This window comes from Sphaerodactylus townsendi, linkage group LG08 (assembly GCF_021028975.2).
Source record: "Sphaerodactylus townsendi isolate TG3544 linkage group LG08, MPM_Stown_v2.3, whole genome shotgun sequence".
NCBI lineage: Eukaryota > Metazoa > Chordata > Lepidosauria > Squamata > Sphaerodactylidae > Sphaerodactylus > Sphaerodactylus townsendi.
The window spans coordinates 82655645-82676254 of NC_059432.1; the positions used below are offsets into that span (position 1 = coordinate 82655645).

General features: G+C 44.4%; 1 protein-coding gene across 3 annotated transcripts in view; it reads left to right on the forward strand.

The window, feature by feature from the left end:
- ATP1B3 (ATPase Na+/K+ transporting subunit beta 3) overlaps window positions 1-20610 on the forward strand; it is a 48739-nt gene that overhangs the window by 24227 nt on the left and 3902 nt on the right. For all 3 annotated transcript variants that reach the window (XM_048505606.1, XM_048505607.1, XM_048505608.1), the window contains exons 3-5: window positions 8030-8137; window positions 15494-15678; window positions 16558-16608. In XM_048505606.1, the coding sequence (XP_048361563.1) occupies window positions 8030-8137; window positions 15494-15678; window positions 16558-16608 (344 nt within the window). The remainder of the gene's footprint in view (window positions 1-8029; window positions 8138-15493; window positions 15679-16557; window positions 16609-20610) is intronic.

The following is a 20610-nucleotide window of genomic DNA, read 5'->3' on the forward strand; positions in this document are numbered from 1 at the left end:
TGATCTGTTTGTAGTGTAACAAAAAAGACATTAGGAAGATATTAAATGCAAATCCAGCATTTTAAATTCCAGATATTATATGAATCATCCCTTTGAGCTTGCTTACATCATTTTTTGTTAACATCATTCTGGTAAGTCCTAATTTTTGAGTAGTGGCATGTATCCAACCAACCATGGACTTGCAGAGTGGGACTTTTCCACTTGGGTCTCTGCTTGTAGCTACTGAACCCACGTCTTTAATGTCTGTGGTCAGCATGCAGGAATGATACAGGAAGGGAAGTGGGCGGTTTTGATGGAGGGGGTAGAATTGCTGGAAATTGACTGCTCCCTTTTCCACAAGCCAAAATGTCATTTCATTGGAAGAACTATCTGGGTGAACAATGCATGAGGTTGCCAAGAATGCTGAAGACAAATGTGCTGGCCTTTTAATAGAATTGTGATGTGTGGAAATGGGCATGGAGGTAAATAACGTCACCTGGTAAATAACATTGTATTAAGCCTCTATTAAAGGATAGGGATTTTTTTTCTCCAGAAAGCTGGCAACCCTATTATGCCACAGATTCCAAAAGTTCCGTCCTGTTTGTTTCTCTAAGTATTACCTAACCTTCTACTTGATGCATAAGATGAGAGAGGCAATTAACCTATGACCAATGAATTACAATGTTTTTTAGAGGCAGTAGGGGTTGGCAGCCAGCAGTGAGCTCCTTTGGGAAGTGTCCAGAATAAGACACATTTCCATTGGTATTTGGATAGTGTTAATTGTTGATGGGTTAAAGGAAAATATAATTGCTGTTTCATAATGAACTGTTCTAATTTATTTACAGAGACTACTCACATATTTTACAATACTGAAATGATATTACTATTTTCTCTTACCTCCCCTTACTATTTTCTCTTACCCCCTCCCCTTGCATGCATAATTTGATAAACTTGCTCTTAACGTCTGAAGTGGCTATATTTTCTCTTTCCCTTAAATTCAACTGGGAATTAATTTTTCCCTTTCACTCAAGTCCTACAATGGAATCCAGAATTCTCACATTAGATATACTGGACTGAATAACTGTGTGCGTCCATGCAGGGTAACAGTTAATTGGTAGTTCTGATTTCTGCTTGAGATAAAAGGCAAGGTGCAAAGGACAGCCCCATCCAAACCTGGAAGTGACGGGCCATGGTGCTAATGCCCCCTCCAGGAGGGCTTTTTAGCAGCACAAGGAGCAAGGGAAAGCCCTGGCTCTCCCCATAGGGCTGAATGGACATATGACACCAAAAGGCAGGCATACGTTTGAGAGCTGGTGCACCACGTTACCAGCCCTCACTCCTGGTAGGGAGCTGACTAAAGTTCCACTCCTGGGAACGGTACATTGGTACTTACCCTGAAGGGACCTTCTCCTGGTAGGCGATGAGGGCATCTTGGATTGGGTGATTTCCAACCTATACTCAGGGAGGCAGGACTAAATGATGTCACTTCCTGTAGAGGCTGGAATCCATCTTAGATCCCCAGTATTCCGTTGACTCAGCAGTGAGAGAAAAAACTCTATTATCTTAAGAAGTAGAACAGGAAGTAACGAGAACAACATAATAACGTAAGAATCAACATTGAAACCAAACATCAAAACGTGAGGAACTCCAAGTATTTTTTTTATAACTAACTTCACCCCGATCCATAGATCATAATAATAAACGTGAAGCGAATGATTAATTTTGAGACTGCATAGAAGGTGCGATTAGGGAGGGCCAAGATGCCCTCATCGCTCTACCAGGAGAAGGTCCCTTCAGGGTAAGTGCACCAATGTACCGATTCTCCTGGAGGCTGATCTCGAGGCATCTTGGATTGGGACCTCCCAGAGCAGGTACGTCCCGAAATGGGTGGGAATGTTAGTCTCCAAATATATGTTCGAAAGCACTCTAGATTCCAAAAGCGGTTTCATAGTCGGCCATGGAACGCTAAACCTGTAATGTGGTGATAAAGGAGGAGGGATGAAGAGGACCAGGGTGGCCGCCTCTACACACATCCTCCAAGAGGGAACCTGTCGCCTGAATGCCGCGTTAGTTGCGGCACTGGAAAGTGGAATGAGCCGCGATGCACGCTTAGGGCACAGGAGTATGTGAGATGCTTTATATGCCTCGGTAATGCACATTCTGAGAGTGTAACTGAGTGCAGCCTTGGACATCTGGAGCTCCCAGGATTAGGCATGGTAACGCTTATGAATAGGGATTCAGTCCGGCCTGATATTCTCTGTTCTGATGATAAATGTCTTGAGCGCCCTCACGGACATCTAAGGTGTGCCAAAGCGATTTCTTTGGGATGTGAAGGACTTGGACAAAAGGTGGGGATGATCACCTCCTGCTTCATGTGGAACCTGGAAGCAACTTTTTTTGGAACAAAGGTGGGATCCGAAAGCCTCATGACTACTCTGTCCTTGTGAAAGATCCAGGCAGAGCTGGGGAGTTGACGGATAGGGTTCCTGCAACTCTGAAATTCTTCTGGCTGTAGTGGGATGGCAATCAGAAAGAGAAGTGCTTCATCGCGTAACTCCATTACAACAGATGCAACGGAACGGATGGGCTCGAGAAGAGGGCGGTTTGAGTGAGAGCTGAGAGCACGATGTTAAGTCTCCATGAAGGGGAACCGATGGACTATCCCGGAGGAGTTGTTTTGTGCAGAACCCCTTTTGAGGGAATCTAAGCTATATCTGGGTGCCTACTGGACAGTGGTAGTCCATGAACGCCTTTGGGCCAAACAGTCGTGGAGCGGGCTGCCAGCTGGGTTCGCGAAGAGTAGCACTTCTTAAGGCTCCTTCACCGAGAATCCGGACCTGGAGAAACTGTAAAAAACCTGAGGGACAGAAGGTCTCTAGTGGGTCGATCCGGGCCTCTTTGAGCCCAGGGAGAGGAAGGTCCTCCACGAAGCAGTTAGGTAGATTCGAGAGGTTGTTGGTCTGCGGGACAGCTGATGATTGTATTGATGACCTGGCCGGAATAACCTTTTTTGGTTAGGGCCTCCTCGCCTTCAGCCAAGCCGGTCAGACAAAACCACTTGGGGCTGGGATTGGATCCACTGGTCCCTGAGAGAGCATGTCCATCGCAGTAGAGCAGTGTTCCTCAGGGGCGCCGGAAGGTTGCCAATTGAAGGATTAGAGGAGAACCATGGTGCAGCCTGGGCCACCATGGTGCCAATACTTTAGAATTACGCCGGCTTTCTCTGGACCAGGACCTTTCCTTGGTTATGAGCTTCGGATGACTGGGGTAGGTGGATAGGCATAGAGGAAGCTCCTCGGCCATCCCGGAGCCGTCTAGTGCATCTACTGCTAGTGCTGCGGGAATGAAAGTATCTGGTGAAAAAAATCGAGGAAGTTGTGCATTTTGAAGCTGGAGGCAAAGAGATGCGACGGGTGGGACAACCGAGGGTTTGGAGTGATGATCAGTTGGAAGAAGATCGCCGGATGGAGCTTCCACTCTGCTTCCGTCCACCGATTGGCGGCTTAGCCAGATCCGGCCTGAAGCGTTGAGATTCCCCTGTATGCGTGCTCTGGCCGACAGCGATAGGAGATGTTTCGGCCCATGTCAGTATCTCTACTGGCCTGTAGGGATGAAGGCGAGGGGATCTGGACCCGCACTCTGATTGTTTAGATGGGCCTCTTGCCGCTGATGTTTGTCGGGTTCGGACCAAAAAGATGACAGCCCTGGATCTGAGGCTGGAAGGCCTGAAAGCGCCAAGAGAATAGGCTTCGCGAACTCTAAGAAGTTGATGGGCAGACGTGGTTTGGGTCATCGTCCAGAGACCTTGTGCTATATTGTCTCCTCCAAGGATGCTCCCCCATCCGCGAAGACTTCGCTGGCTCAGGAACAACTGCATTCGATGAGGGTAGATGAAGACTTTCCCTTTGGAAAGGTTTTTCTGATAAAGAGACCACTCAGCGAAGACTGTAGCTGTGAATCCGCTGATCTGTGGATCTGGAGTGACCTGTCGTCCTTCCTCATGATCTGGTATTGGTGAGGCTGGAAGAAACTGTTGTTGAAGGGGGCGCGCATGGAACCTCCTCCCCCCACTGCAACATACTCGATAACAGAGATGAAGAGACCCATCAGTCTGGCTAGCGCTGAAGAAGGGAAGCTCTCCTGGCTGGGAGGGAAGACCGGGCTACCAACCCTCTGGATCTTGAGAATTTTGGACGAGACGGAATGAAGAGACGATTGTGTACTGTGGCATCTATGGTCAGCCTCCGAGATGTTCCATTCGAGGGTGGCTGGAATCAGGGAACTCTTTTGCAAGTTGGACTATAAAACCACGTGAGTGACGTATGGGTAGTCAGGGACGACATCCAGGTCTCGAAGCGGCTTGTGTGTTCTGGACCCGGACCGAGATCAGGATGTCGTCCAAGTATGGAGAATGGATATGAAGACCTTTGTTCCCGAAGAGCCATGATAGGTGCCAGAAGGAGCTTTGAGAACACTCTCGGGGCTGTGGCCAGCCCGAAGGGGAGAGCCTTGTACTGGTAGTGTTCCGACTGTGACGTGGAACCTGAGGAAACGCTCACCAGTGGGAGTGGGTTGATGGGGACGTGAAGATATGCTTCGGTCAGGGTCGAGAGATGTTAAGTAATCGCCTTCGGGCGAAGAGCTCTCCACTATGGGATTTCCAAGGTTTCCGACCTTGAAATGGCGTGAAAGATGAATCTGTTCACGCATGCACCGCAAGTTCAGGATGGCACGCCAGTCGCCGTTCTTTTTGGGTACTGTAAAGAAATGTGAGTAAACACCGCAAGAAGCGGCTTCTGAGATGGGTACGGGTTCGATCAGCCTCGAATACTCAGTAGGATGGAGAATGGCTTGCTGTTGTTCTCTTTTAGTTTGTCCTGGGATTGCATTGGGGGGGTAGGTCCGGAATTTGGATCTTGGAAAGGTTGAAAATTCTAGGAGATAGCCGTGTGTGACGACCTCCTTTGTCCAGCGGTCGATATGATGTTAAGCCCACCCACCGGGTGTGTTGAAAAAATTGCAGACTGACAATTCACCTACTGGAACGTTGAGTGTAGTCAAGACCTGTAGGCAAGGTCACTCAGGTTGGAAAGGTTTGCCACAATTCTATTGGTTTTGTCTAGAGTAGTTGGGACGAAGGGAGCTGCCAGAGAATCCTCTTCTACGAAAGGAGTAGTGTTGCTGTTGAGGCTGTTGAGAAAACCACTTTCTGCCATCTCTGGGAGTTCTGGTGGGTAGAGTGTGCTTGGAGTGCTAAAAAATGAAGTGTAAGGTTTTGTAGGTGGGAGGAGCCCTGAGTCTGGGCCTAACGCATTGCCTAGGCATAGAATTTCTTTGTTTCCCCTTTAAGGTCTCCACCAACACAAGCGTCCTAAATCTTTGCCAAAGAGCCTGGAACCATGATAATGCGTAGTAGACAATCTCACCTGTTTTGAGTGGAAGTCCATGCGGTCCAGGCTCTCAACCAGGCCTGTCTCCGAAACCACTACTCCCAAAGGCTAATGCTGCGGGAGACTCAAACAGGAGAGAATCAAAGGTGGAATCTGCCCAGTACAAAGAACTGCTGTGAGTACTTTCCCTCTCTAAACCCCTCTCTGAGGCCTTGGCGGCTCGGGAGGGATCATCGTAAGAAGCCTCCGGCCAAAGGATGGAGGCTCGGGCCATGGTGGAAGAAGGGGCTAGGAGCCCCAATGGTAAGGGCAAGTCTGTCATGAAGATCCTTTTCAGGGAGAAACGTCATTGCCCTGCAGTCCTGCGGCATCCCTTAAGGGGAACCCTCCCCGTCCTTGAGAGTGACCTAATCCACCAGATTGGAGGGCAACCACAGGTGCATCAATTAGGAGTTTTAATGATGTTATGTATGTGTTCGGGCAGTATATATAGACTCTTGAGATGTGACGGGCAACTCTTACTAGCCTCCAGATTCACCCATTGCTTTTTTAAATTCTTTTCAAAGTACTCGGGTAGTGGAAAAGCTTCTGGGACATCCTCCGTCTGGGGAAAATTTTTGTGGCCCCTTTAGGGACACCTTTAACTGTTCTCTTGGAGGATGGAGACCCTCAGGGTCCTCAGCGCCTGCTGAATCCTGGAGTTCTAAAGTGGAAATAGTTTTTGACATAATCAAGGCTAAATCCTCCTTTCTAAAAAATCTGATAAGTTTTTCTTTTGGCTCAGCGATGTCCTCCTCCCCTTCAGAGAAATGCTCTGAGGAATGTCCCACTTCCACCTCACTGAATTCCTCCTCCCCATATTCATTAAGGGGATCTCTATAAGTGGAGGTGGAGGGCTGGGGGATGGTGGGGGAATTGGAAGAAGAGCTAGATGAACGTCTGCGTCTACCACCCCTCCTAGAACGGGACCTGCGTCTCCCTCTGCGTCTACTTTCTTTTTTCTTGTCATGGAGGGAGATCTCTTCCCTCATTGCAGCCCTGAACATACTCATTAGCTCGTGAGCAGGCATGCTAGCCCAGGATGCAGGGTCTGAAAGGGTTGGAGCAGGTTCGCCCTGGGGAATTCCCTCCCCCACCGGGCCCCTCTGATCTTGCCTGAGTCGCGAAGATCTATGAGGAGACTGCCGGGAGGCCGTTTGATCATCCGCTCGCTCCTGGGTCCCGCGACGCTCCCCCGCGCCACCGCTGCTGGCGTGGCTAACACTTAAAAATTGGGAGCGTGGGGGGAAGTGAGGAGCTACACCTTCCGCGGCCCGGACTGGGACGCTGGTGCTCCTGCGCCTTGGCATAGCCCGGGAGGGCTCTATGCGCGATTTCTTGGCGGCAGGGGCTTTGTTCTTTCCGGCCTGCGCCATCTCCTGCGGGGGCGCCGAAGCCGCCGCCGCCGCCTTCGATGCGGCAGAAGAAGAAGTGGACGGAGCCTCAGCCGAGGACTCCTGGCTGATGCTCTTCTGATGCCCCCTTCGGGTTGCTGCCAGAGGGCCCTCTGCCGCGGTCTTGCCAAAAGACTCAGGCGGGGGTGAGAAGGAGCGAGCGTAGATTCCATGGGCGGCCATTTTAAGGCGGCCCGTTAAGGTGGGAAAAACTGACAGTTGGAAAAAACTGACAGGCTGATTCACAAACTGACAGGCTAATTCACAAGAGGACAGGAGCCGACAGAAACAGACACACAGAACACACGTGAGAATAGAAGTAAGCTGAGCATAAGCATAAGCATAAGCATAAGCATAAGCATAAGCATTTTATTGTCATTGTGCACGCACAACGAAATTTACAGCAGCATTCCTCGATGCACACAATTTCAGACTCATACAATTTCAGACTCATGCAATTTCAGACTCATACATCATCATCCTCCACCCATCCCTACATAGCCCCAAATACATCAATATGAAGCAGCGGAGTTTAGCATAGCCACAGCTGAGAGAAATAAGATAGAAATAAGGTAGAAATAAGGTAGAGAAATACAAGTAGCTTGGAGCCCTCTCACAAGCACTGCGCTCCCTGCTAGGCAGGAAGTAATACTGGGGATCTAAGATGGATTCCAGCCTCTACAGGAAGTGACATCATTTAGTCCTGCCTCCCTGAGTATAGGTTGGAAATCACCCAATCCAAGATGCCCGAGATCGCCTCCAGGAGAACACCTCTACTCATGCCCTTCCATGCTGGCGTCTGAGCAGGAAGCCCCCACAGCCCCACCCTAGCCAGAAGTTCCTGGTTCTTCGGCGGTGGAGCTGTGAGGCTGCCAGCCACTGATGTGTCTGGGCCTCTGGCAAGGGTAAATGCACCAGAGTGAGGGTGTGCTGCTCCCACTAGCCCTTTTGTTCTCCCCCCTGCCCCGATGGTGTTGTAAAATGTACAAAATGAAACATAAATTGAAATCAATAAGGCTATTTTTGCTGTTTTACAATCATTTCTATGTTGATTACGTTATTAATATTTGGTTATAGGTTTGATTGTGTTTTACAGACAAAATGTAGTACTTTATTTCTGTGTGATTGTATGACATTTGATGAAGGTCAAAATCTGCTGTTTATATAATGGAAATCATTCTTCCTGAGAAATGCATGGACTAATTGGCTAATTTCATCTTTTGGAAGGGCTTATGATTTCACCAAAGCCAGCTTCAGCACTGGAATTTTTCCTAGACAAAAACAACTCCAAAAGTTATGAAAGCTATGTGTCTACCCTTCACAAGTTTCTTGGAGGTACGTGAAATGTGCTATTTGACAAGTACATTATATTTTTTAACCAGAAAACTTGAATAGCAAATTTTCTTCATGTCAGTACACATAATTAGTAGAAAATGCAGGAGAGGTCTTGGATCATGTATGATTGATACTCATTTACAAATTCATTTGACAGATTTTATAATGCACTATGATGAGAGATGGACTGTGGTTTGTCATGTATTTGGAGGCACTTGAAGCAGTGAAATCTCTGGAGTTGGTTCATGGCTACCATAAATCTTGAATTGCCAGAGCTGCTTTGCACGGCTAGATTCTCTGATCTCTCCCTGGGAATGTTCCTTAGTACTGTGTAGCTGTTGTATCTTTAAGCATGAATGGTCTCCTCCAGAGGTTTTTCTGTTCTGCCTAAGGCTTGAATATAACCACTTATGGTGAACTTTAGGTGTTCAAGCTAGCACTAGTTCTCTCTTCATCTTGATTATTAGTGTTCAAGAATGCTCATTGTAAGTCCCTCACTGGTCTTCTTCAGTTGGTTCTATGTATAAGAGGTCATTATATTTTGCAACAGAGATATAGACCCGTGGTGGCGAACCTTTGGCACTCCAGATGTCATGGACTACAATTCCCATCAGCCCCTGCCGGCATGGCCAATTGGCCATGCTGGCAGGGGCTGATGGGAAATGTAGTCCATAACATCTGGAGTGCCAAAGGTTCGCCACCACTGATATAGACCATCTTTTTGGCTCAAGTGCTGAAAATATCTGTGAAGCTATTGGTGGGCCAACAAACAAAAGGGGGGAAAGATAAGAGGTTAGACTTGGCTAGGCATGTTTGGAACAGGCCAATCCCATCAGTGCTAATAGCATCTCAGAGACTTCCCTTGTACTGGGAGGTAATGATGGGCATCGGCCATGCCTGTTGTGTTCTTCAGCACTGGCAGCCCCTGCTGATGCCTTGGTTGCTGGGTACTACGTGAAATGGTCTGGTGTGCTGATGCTGGCACATGTCTACCTACCTAGTCTACAATGTGGTATAAAACAATTGGGTGGTATAAAACAATTAAATGTTAGAATTAATTGCTATATGCGGCAACTCTAAAACCTTGTAAGCATCATCTGTAAGCTCAGGAAAATGACTTTTTTTAGCTTGGAGGTTGGCACACATAGCTTCGTTCTTATGGCTTCTGCCCACCTGTACTACACACACCATCACTGCTCACTATTCTGATTTGACTCACTACAGGTATCACTTGTTCCATATCCCCTGCTCTCTACACTACTGGTTTGCCTTTTCATATTCCTTGGGAAAGAAAACTGTGTCTACTGAAATTATGATCATTTTTCAGCTGTGTAAGGCTGATAAAACATGGGGCTATTATTGGAACAAGGCTGCATATTCATTACTCATCCACTGCTTTTATCTGGAAGGCTAATAATATGCTTTGTTGGCAGCAGTTGTAAGATGAGCTTGGGAGATCACTTGACACTGTGTTGTTCTTTCTGTTAGATCCTTCCTTTTAGTTTATTCATATCTTTTAACCAGCTGTTATATGGATTTTTATAACTGCATTGGGTGCTTGTATATCATAGTAACAAAGTGCCTTACTTCTTTGCCAGTGCCAAATGGGCACAACAGAGCCAGCCACAAGAAGGACAGCTTTTGCTTAACGGGAAAATTTCCTGCACCCAATTCCCAAAGGGTAGGGACCTCCCCGCCCCCCGCAAAAAACAACCCTCAACCTGAGTTCTCGCTCCCTTCTTATTGAGTCCTCATCAACATACAGGCTAAATGGAAGCACCACACACAAGTGAATAGGAAGGGAAGGAAAGAAGAAGAAGATGAGCAAGCATCCTAAATCTTCCCTCTTCCGAATATAAGCATTGTGGGACTGTTACCCTGTTGCTTTATGGGGTCTACTAGAAGGTCTAAGCCCTTGATCCAGGCCGTTGCAAGGCCTTGGAAAATTATCATAATTCCTATATTGCAAGACCCCCAAATTCCACCACTGCTCATAGCAAAAGTACTGTGCTTTTTGTCTCACTGAAAACCATAGACATTTTGTTGGGGGTGGTAACAGGGAACAAGTTTTTCATTACCTTCAACACATCTTAACAAAAGTGCTGTAGTGAAGTACAGAATAGCCTTATAAAGAAGAAGAAGAAAAGTTAGATTTATATCCCCCTTTCTCTTCTGCAAGGAGACACAAAGGGGCTTACAATCTCCTTTCCCTCCCCCCCTCATAACAAACACCCTGTGAAGTAGGTGGGGCTGAGAGAGCTCTGAAGAACTGTGACTAGCCAAGGTCACCCAGCTGGCAAGTGTTGGAGTGCACAAGTTAATCTACTTCACCAGATAAGCTTCCACAACTCAAGTGGCAGAGCAGGGAATCAAACCCAGTTCTCCAGATTAGAGTGCACCTGCTCTTAACCACTACACCACGCTAGCTCTCACAAGGTTAGGTCTAGGGCCGTGGTGGCGAACCTTTGGCACTCCAGATGTGATGGACTACAATTCCCATCAGCCCCTGCCAGCATGGCCAATTGGCACTCCATTGGACATGCTGGCAGGGGCTGATGGGAATTGTAGTCCATCACATCTGGAGTGCCAAAGGTTCGCCACCACTGGTCTAGGGTCACTAATCCCTGACGCAGACTTTTGCAACACCTGGGAGCAATCACCCTATAGTTGTTGATAGAGTGAGGAGGGAAGAGCAACCTTCTTACCATCATTTCTACTGCCTCCCCGTAACATGATGAGGCTGTTGTCCCATAGCCTTGCAAAAGGCAGGGTTGCGGTTGTGGAGTTTCCAAGTCCCAGTATGCACCTTTATAGGGCAGTAGAGGAACTTTCTCTTAACATTGTTGGCAGCAATTGGTGCGCAGGGGAAGAAAGCTTGTTCACCCTGTGTTTAAAATAAGACACTGGTGGTTCCCGCACAGGGAGAAGATTATGTGGTTTCTCTGCTGCTTATGCAGCTGCGGTTTAAAAAGGCCGTGGCTTTGGAGCTTCCGCATGACAGATGTCCTGAGGGACATCTATCCACCCTTTCCCCTGGGGCACTAGGGATCTTGCAATAAAAAGGCACTAAGAATATTGTTGTGTTGATAACACCATTGTAACATTAAAGGTATGTAACAGATTATGTGAATGCCCAGCTTTCATTTAAAAAAAAATCTGTTTACATTCCTTTCCTTTGATCGGGAAAGGGCTAGCTTCTTTTTAAGCTGAAAATTCAGAAGACCTTTTAATGTCTACTATTACACTAGTATATCAATATAGCAATATTCTAGTGTTGATTCTTTTCAAAAGAAGAGTTCCCCTGGTGACAGGGGAGGAAATGGCTTCTGCAACTACAGCGTCAGTGGAAATGGCTGCCCTGTGGGTGGGCCAATCACATGTTTTCTACCCATACATCAGCCATTCAGGCTTTTCTTTGATCTTTCCCAAAACTTTGGGGCAAAGCACATTTGCGAAAGATGGGAGAAAAATCAGGGAAACCCTGGGAGGTGCACAGGTACATGACAAGAAAACCCCCACTTCTCAACAGCATTGGACCTGGGACAGGTAACAAGTGTGGAAACGGCCGCTGTTTTGTAGCAGTCTCCTGCTTGTGTGGTTTTTAACAGTCAGTTAAGTAAAGGGAAATTGAAAATGAAAATGAAGCACCCTTTCCCCATTGGATTAGATGTCCAGGTTCACTTTTATAGTATTCAAAATTTATTTGCAGACCTTTTTTTAAGTGATGACCACACAAACTCCTGTTCTTTACTATTTAGATTGTCCCATTTCTTACTAGCTTCATGCATTCATGCTTTGTCTGAGAAATCTAGGTTGGACATCTAAATCTGAAACTGGCAGCAGGAGTACCTCCATTCTTCACATTCCAGTGTAGAAATGCCATTTGCTACCATTTCAGGGATGCGAGTGAGAAAGGAACAAGACACTTTCTCCCCTTAAGTAGGGTGAACAGCAGTTTTGCATTGACTGGGTCCCTAGCTCTCTGTCACTTTCTCTTCTAATATTAAACCAACAGGGGCAATTCTTGTATTTCTGAGGATACCTTATTCTCCTGGCAGTCATCTTAGAATAACAGATGGTTATCCTAACCATCCTTACAGATGTAATGAAATTGGCATCACCTAGCAATAAGTCTTGCAGCCTTTCCAGAATTGGCAGGGAATGGCAACAAAATTAGTTTTGTTTTAGGCAAACAAATGGCTACTTTCCTTTACATGTGGATCATGTAAAACATTTGTCATACCCAAATTTAAAATATGGCTAGATAACTGTGCTTCAGGGGCTGGGGCTGTCTTAGAGAAAACTCAGCCATCAAGGAATAAGAGGGAAAGTCCTCCTGTGGATTCAAAACTGGTTGAGAAACAGGAAGCAAAGGGTGGGTGTAAATGGGAAGTTCTCACAATGGAGAGATGTAGGGAGTGGTGTCCCCCAAGGATCCATTTTGGGACCAGTGCTCTTTAACCTATTCATAAATGACCTGGAAGTAGGGGTAGGTAGAGTGATGGCCAAGTTTGCGGATGATTATTATGTAGGGTGGTGAAAACCGCAAAAGATTACGAAGAGCTCCAAGCAGACCTTTATAAATTAGGTGAGTGGGCTAAGAAATGGCAAATACAGTTCAATGTAGCAAAATGTAAAATGATGCACATAGGGGCAAAAAATCCAAACTCCACATATACGCTACAGGGGTCAGTGCTATCAGTCACAGACCAGGAAAGGGCTGACCAGATCAGTCACAGACCAGCATCTTAGTTGATAGTTCCATGGGAATGTCAACTCAATGCATGGCAGCTGTGAAAAAGGCAAACACTATGCTGGGGATCATTAGGAAAGGAATTGATAATAAAACTGCAAAGATTGTCTTGCTCTTATATAAAGCAGTGGTGCGACCGCACTTGGAGTACTGTGTTCAGTTCTGGTCGCCACATCTCAAAAAGGATATCAAAGAGATAGAAAAAGGGCAGAGAAGGGCAACGAGGATGATTGAGGGATTGGAGCACCCTCCTTATGAGGAGAGGCTGCACTGTTTGGAACTCTTTAGTTTGGAGAGAAGGCATCTGAGAGGGGATATGATTGAAGTCTATAAAATTATGCATGGGATAGAAAATGTTGACAGACAGAAATTTTTCTCTCTTTCTCACAATACTAGAACCAGAGGGCATACATTGAAAATACTGGGGGGAAGAATTAGGACTAATAAAAGGAAACATTTCTTCACGTAATGCGTGATTGGTGTTTGGAATATGCTGCCACAGGAGGTGGTGATGGCCATAACCTGGATAGCTTTAAAAGGGGCTTGGACAGATTTATGGAGGAGAAGTCGATGTATGGCTACCAATCTTGATCCTCCTTGATCTGAGATTGCAAATGCCTTAGCAGACCAGGTGCTCAGGAGCAGCAGCAGAAGGCCATTGCTTTCACATCCTCCATGTGAGCTCCCAAAGGTATCTGGTGGGCCACTGTGAGTAGCAGAGTGCTGGGCTAGATGGACTCTGGTCTGATCCAGCAGGCTATTTCTTATGTTCTTAAGCGTCTGCTGTTTAGGTACCTCTACCTTAGAAGGACTGTTGGCAGTTAATACACAAGGTGAGGAGGCAAGTGTGTTTGTGTGTGGCGGGCATATTACTGTGACTTAATTTAGAGAGGAAACCTGCATTAGAAGTATTCATTTTAAACAAGCATCTGGAATAACTATGGCAACATAATTGTAGCTAAGTGGAGGGAGTGGCAGGCCAGGATATAGTTGCAGTTTGCCAATTATTACCAGCAGACCAAGGCAGATTCTCCAGAGACAAATAGCAAATACAAATGGAAAGCAAACAACATGTTTTTCAAAAGAGGAAGGATGTTAAACTAGTCTCAAGTTTGAGTCAAAACTAGAAAATTCTACTTTAAATTGTTGTATCTATTGTAAATACCACCAGTATCAGCAGCATGGTATCCTTGGTGAAGTCATTTATAACTTTGCAGATTATGAGCATTTCAAGCTGTGAAGAACTATTCTACTTCTAATCGAATAAATTGTTCATGGTCTTTACCAATGGCTCTCTTTCAGTTGCATTTGCTTTTTAAAAAACCCCAAAAGGGTTATATTGCTTATTTGTTGAAATATGCTCTAAGTTAAAAATACTCAAGTGATAGATATGCCAGTATTGAATAACATATATTTTTGGTTTGTTTTTGTTTTCATTGACAAATTCTGTAGCAGCAATTGTACAGGGCATATGTTTGTGAGAGATGAAACAAGATCTTGTAGCTATGTTGATGTGCACTTCAACTTCATGGAACAGAACAGTCCTGTTCTGAGTCCCATTAACACTGAGGTTCATATGTGATTCTGGCCTTCACTAAGAGGCCAGATTTATTTCAGGTGTCAGTGGCTTATTACAGGAATGTTATTCCTCGCTGATGGAACACATTGTCCTGGTTCCTGCTGACATACTTTTCTAATAGCATTGAAAAAGCACTTGTGCAAAATACCTTTTCCTTCACATGACATTGGGAAGTAATATTTAGGAATAAATATGGAAGAATGCATGTGATTAGTTACCGTATATACTCGTGTATAAGTCGACCCGAGTATAAGTCGAGGTACCTAGTTTTATCACAAAAAACTAGGAAAACTTATTGACTCGTGTATGTCAAGGGTGGGAAATTCAGCAGCCAGTGGCACAGAGCAGGGCACCGCTGCCATTCCCCCTCTGCCCCAGGGAAAAGGCAGCCACCTTTTCCCTGGGGCAGAGGGGGTTCCCTGCTTGGTGCCGCCCGCTCCCGCAGTGCGAGAGCCAGTGGCACGCAGCAAGCTGCTGCCGCCATTCCCCTTCTATGCCAGTGGCACAGAGCAGGGCACCGCTGCCATTCCCCCTCTGCCCCAGGGAGAAGGCAGCCACCTTTTCCCTAGGGCAAATGGGGTTCCCGGTTCGGCCCCCACCCACCCCCACCCCGGCAGTTACTTTAATAAACGGAGCAGGCTTGAGAAGAGGCCTGCAGCCTGTGTTCCCTTCCAGGCGTCAAATGATGGGAACTACATTTCCCAGGGTCTCCTGGGGAATGTAGTTCCCAGCAGGTCGTTTCAGCTGGGAAAGGAACACAGGCAGCAGGCCTCTTCTTAAGCCTGCTCCGTTTGTTAAAGTAAGTGTGTGGGGGGGGGCACGGGGGGATCACTGACTTGTGTATTAAAAAGGGTTGAAAAACTCAACTTATCCGCAAGTATATACGGTATGTAACTTGTTTATCTCAAAGTCTGCACAAACGTTTTCTTATATCTGAGAAATAATTCTGTAGTTTATTTATATATGCAATTCAATGAGAATGTAACGTGATCCTTTCTGTTCCACCCCCCCACCCCACCCCCAGCTTATAATGAATCAGAGCAATCCAAAAACATTCTGTGTACTCCAGGACAACTCTTTGAACAGGAGATGGATGTCAAACAAGCATGCAAGTTTAATCGCAGTATCCTGGATCGATGCTCTGGACTAAAAGATGTCACTTTTGGCTATGCCAAAGGAACACCATGTGTTGTTATAAAAATGAATAGAGTAAGTATGATAACTTTTTTGACTTATTGGTAAACTGAATAGCAGTTTGCAATAACTTGGGCTTTTGTGACAGTGGATGGCTTCAGGCTTCTCTACGAGCAAACAGTCTCACAGATTCCTTAGGCGGGGTGCTCTGCAGATGCATCAGGCAACCACACAGAGAGCTGCTATTAACTTTCAATCATTGCTAAAGATTTTGCATCCTTCTGCTTTAAAGAGTCTGAATCAGGCTGTCTTCAAACTTTCTTGCCTAGAGGAGTTAAATCTTGTTCAAGTTCTTCCATTTTAATATTCCGTTTTATTTAAGAAACCATGTAACTTTTGTGCTTAAAACATTTCAATTTAGGCAGTGTGTATTTTGGCTACATGCCAGTACTACTGCTTTAAAAAAACAAGAGGCTTGCCTGGGGCGCACATGCGATTATCTGCCAGTTGGCCTGGAGTATCCTTCACAAAAACGCAATCTCTTTTTTATGCGTCTTTCTAGAAAAGAGGGTGAAGTCTGCAAGTTGAACTCTTGAAAACTATGCTGCAGTCAAAGTATTTCCTTATTCAGCAGTTGACTGCATGTTATGTGACATGTTGCCTGCATATGCCATCTGGATTCAGCCATTAATATTACATGCCTAATTTGAAGTAATGAACTGCTGCTGCTCAAAATGTCATGTGGAAGTGGAACCCTCTTGAGTGCTGTTGTGACTGCATTGTAAAATGGGACCATATTAAAATACCTGAACCTGCCTGTTACTGCTTAAATTGAAGTGTTGTTGAGACTTCTGCAATAATCTACCATGTAATTGTATATTGTTGTAAATGCGAAACATTTATTCCATTCACCCAGAAAAGGTCTTTGTAACAGTGTTCTTCCCTGTGTTTCAGATAATTGGATTAAAGCCTCAAGGAGACCCATACATAGAGTGTAAACCTAAGGTGAGAATTTGAAAGTAAATATGCACGTATATATCTGCCTCTTTAAATGGGAGGAAAGGCAAGAATAAAATTAATCACCACCATTTGTATGCTGCCTCTTCAGAGTTGCTGTGGGCAGTTCACAACAATAAAATGTCAATAAAAATAAATTTTACCAATTAAAACATATCAATCCAGCCAATAAAAAATGCCATATTAGTGCATTAAAATGAAATAGTGCTTTTTATCTTTAGATCATTTGCAAACAAGTTGCATTTTTATATTTACTTTTGTTTTACTTTAATCTAAATTTTGTTTTGCTCCATTTCATAACAAACATTTTGTTTTTGTTTTCTCCATGCTGCAAATGCACCTTAAACAATATATAAATGATGGGTAAGACCTAAGCATTGAAATAGTGTGTGCATTCTTTCTCTATTAGCAGATCTATGTACTATTGTAGCTGTACATTTTTAATGAGAAGCTAAATGTAGAGGTCCCCGTTCAGACTTAGCCAATTATTTCTGATTTTGGAAACAGATGCACAGTCACTTCTGCCTTCTCTGCATCAAGTACTGCCATCTCCAATATCTCTGCAGTATTATTATATATGATAACTTGTAACCTTAATTACAGTGTTACCATGTATGTCCTCAACTCATTTGGATAACTTTTATTAAAACCCAGACTCATAAAGTAGGCTAAGGCCTGGTTTCATTGTAATCTGAGTTGGTGGTGCTCTCACACGCATAATCAAACCTGTCCAGAGAAGGATGGGCACAGCTTATCCCAGGTCCAAAACCAGAATGAAGTCTGAACCAGGCCTCAGAGCTATTTTTTGATGTATAGTATTAAGTACAATTCAAAACAAATACAAAAAGTGGATGTATTTGCAACAAAAGTGCAGTGCAGTGATCTATCAAGGGTGTTTCTTTAATGGCCATATTTAGCAATTCAATTGATCCTATTCTACAAATATAATTTTAGCCTTTTTGTCCTGTGTTCCAGTTTTGCAATTGCTTTCCCCATCTGGTACGTATCATTCTGGGGAATTGTGTCCACAAAGATACTGTGCAATTTTGATTATTCATTCAGTCTTTAAGACTGCAATCCAGAAGGGTTGGGGAAGACGAGACTGAAGCTGCATTGGAAACAGCAGGAAGGTTGTGTCGGTGCCAGTGCTATGGAAGATGGCATGGATGGCAGTGCAAAGGGACTTACCTCAGCAACAGGGCACCATGCAGCTCCGTGGGGCAAGAAGTCCAAAATTTTCCTCTGCAGTACAGAAGGTCATGCCAGTGTGGAGGGTGTGTTCTTGGGGGCGGAGCCAACTGTAGTCCATTCCCAAAGGTATCTGGGCCTGGGAACACCCGCCTTAAGTGGGACAGTTATGCTAAAAGTCTTCTGCGCCTATGGGCTTTCCCAGGGGAGATAGGAGGTTCGCCTTTTCCCATGGCGCCTGTGCTATCAATTGGCTATTTGGAAGCGGCACAGCAACAGTATCCCTGGCCAGCGATCTAGCTTGGGCTGCCCATCTATTCTGTCTTTAAAATGATCTAAATTTTCAAGCTACACTGTCACCAGTTTCTTGACTTATAGGAAAGATGATCGCTAGTTTTTCCTTTACTTTCCTCAAAGCAAATGTTAACAAATTACTCTAGAATATGTTATATAGTTACTCTTCCTGCTACAGAAATCCTTGTAGTAGATCAGAGGAAACCGAGAGCCAGATTCTACTGGCTACATCTAATAGCTAATCATTTGATTCTGTCAAATATATGCAAGAATGGGCATATAAAGTATGTTGCTGCAAACCCAGAGGACATCCCAGGTTTCTGGGAAAATACACCCCCCAAAATATTTTTAGAACAAGGTTTTGGGCCCAAACATGAAAAAGTGAACTGATATTGAGGGGAAATATACCTTAGGATAGCATTTTTAGTTGCCTAGAAACCGAAATTGGTGCATGACTATGGAAGAAGGTGAAGGGAATAGGAAAGAACAGGAGCAGGAAGAGGATAGAGGAAGGAAAAGCGAGAGCTGTGTGTGTCCTTTCTGATGGAGCCCAGGGTCTTAAAGGACTAGTTATTGTCTTGTTCAGTTGTTGTCTAACTAGCAATAGTATCCTTAGGATAGCAACCATTCATACTTTCCTGTTCAAAATTCCCACGTATTCTGGAATATTATGCCTTCTGCTTGTTTGAGTTCTTGGGATCTTGTTATTGCACATAAAACGGTCACTGCAATTTTTACTATTTAGTGTGACTTTAACTTATTGAATTCTGCCATTGTCAGTCACTTCATATTATCACTAGGAGTTTTTATGGTCAATTTCACACCACTGTATGATTTTCTTCTTTTCATTCAGCATTATACATCTTCCATATTATACAAATTTCATATTTAACCTCCAGAGTTGTGGTAATACCTAAATATTCAAACTGCTTGAATTGTTACAGAAAGCTGTCTTTCTAAATTAATGGCAATTAACTTGCTGAGGTTCATATGATCTAAGGGGTGTATGTGTGTGTGTGTTTTAATATCCTTCTCTCCAGTGTCAGCTTACATTCTTTTTCCTGTACCTTGAATCTGGGTGGGGCAGTTTTATGTTCTTATCACTGTTGGTAGATCTCTATACACAAGTGAGATGGAAAGTGGCAACCTTGCCCTACTCTTTTTAAATATATAACTGTTTTGTCGTTATCATCTTAAGTGGCGGTGAGGTATTTATGTTAGGTCTACTGTGGTTGACAACTGTGGCTAAACACCCCTATAGTTCTTTAAGAATGGCCGTTCTATCCTGCTGTTACAACATAAAAAGGTATATTATCCCTTTTTGATGTGGCAGTTGTTTTAGTACTTTCCTAAACGTTTACTTCATATAATTACCAAATGTAGGATTTAATCAGTCAACATTAGGGGCTATTAAGTTTTCCAGTGCCAATGACACATTGCTGTTATTTTACATGCTACACTCTCTTCCTTCCTCAGTCTGGCCTTTTAATTTTCAGGGTTCCAGTGAAAGAGAAGTGTTATGCTTTTGTACTTATAGAGTAATTGTTTGGTGTACATGACTATTTTTAAAAATTATTTGAGTCACTGCCATTCAGAGTAAGCGGCAGGGGAGACATGGTTTAATAATAAAACTTAGGAAAAGTGATTCAAAAACATTTAGCTTCTTTCATTTTTATCCATAAAAGAATCCTATTGAGGCAGACCAGCATTCTTACATTAATAATTCTTACATTGTTGGGAGAAGGCAGAACCCTAAGGATTAAGAGGATTGCTTACCTAAGACTGGCCATTAGATTTATGGTTGAATTGACCATCTGGCTTCTTTGCTGATGCTCTTTATTACTGTGCTACATAAGCTCTAAATGATGGGTTTGAACATCATCCACACACAGTCACCCCGGTCCAGCAATCTGATCCAGTTCCATGAACATTCATTGATGCATATGTGGAGTTTCCCAGCCTGGAACTGTTTACTGTTTCATTTTGGCAGAGCAACACAATCTGTGGGTACTTGTCCTTGTGCACGTGGTTCACTGAAATTACAGGAACCCTGGGGTGTGCAAGATTGTGTGCTCTAAAGCACACTAGGTTCTTCAGTTCAGTCAGCATGCTACAAAACACCTTGTTTACATTGGCAGGATATCAGAAGAAAGCACAGTTAAAGCACACTCTCATATGCATGATGAGTAAGCTAAGAGCCTCTTCAGAGTTTAGTATTTTTAAAGTCAATTTGAGCATTTAAGAATGGGAATGGCCATTAGAAATGTAATATTTTTTCCCTTAGCAAAGTGTCTGAACTAATTATACTGCCTGCTCCTTTTCCTTTGCCAGACTATTTTAGTTCTGAATGAAAGATGCATCTCTCACCTTGTGCGACCCAGTAATGTTCACTTCATCTTCTTGTGCCTCAGTCAGCCCAGCAAGAATCTTGTCTTTACAGTTGGGACCTCTCTAGAGAACAGTTGTTGTATCTGGATTTATTTAATTTTGTCAATAAATTAAGTACTT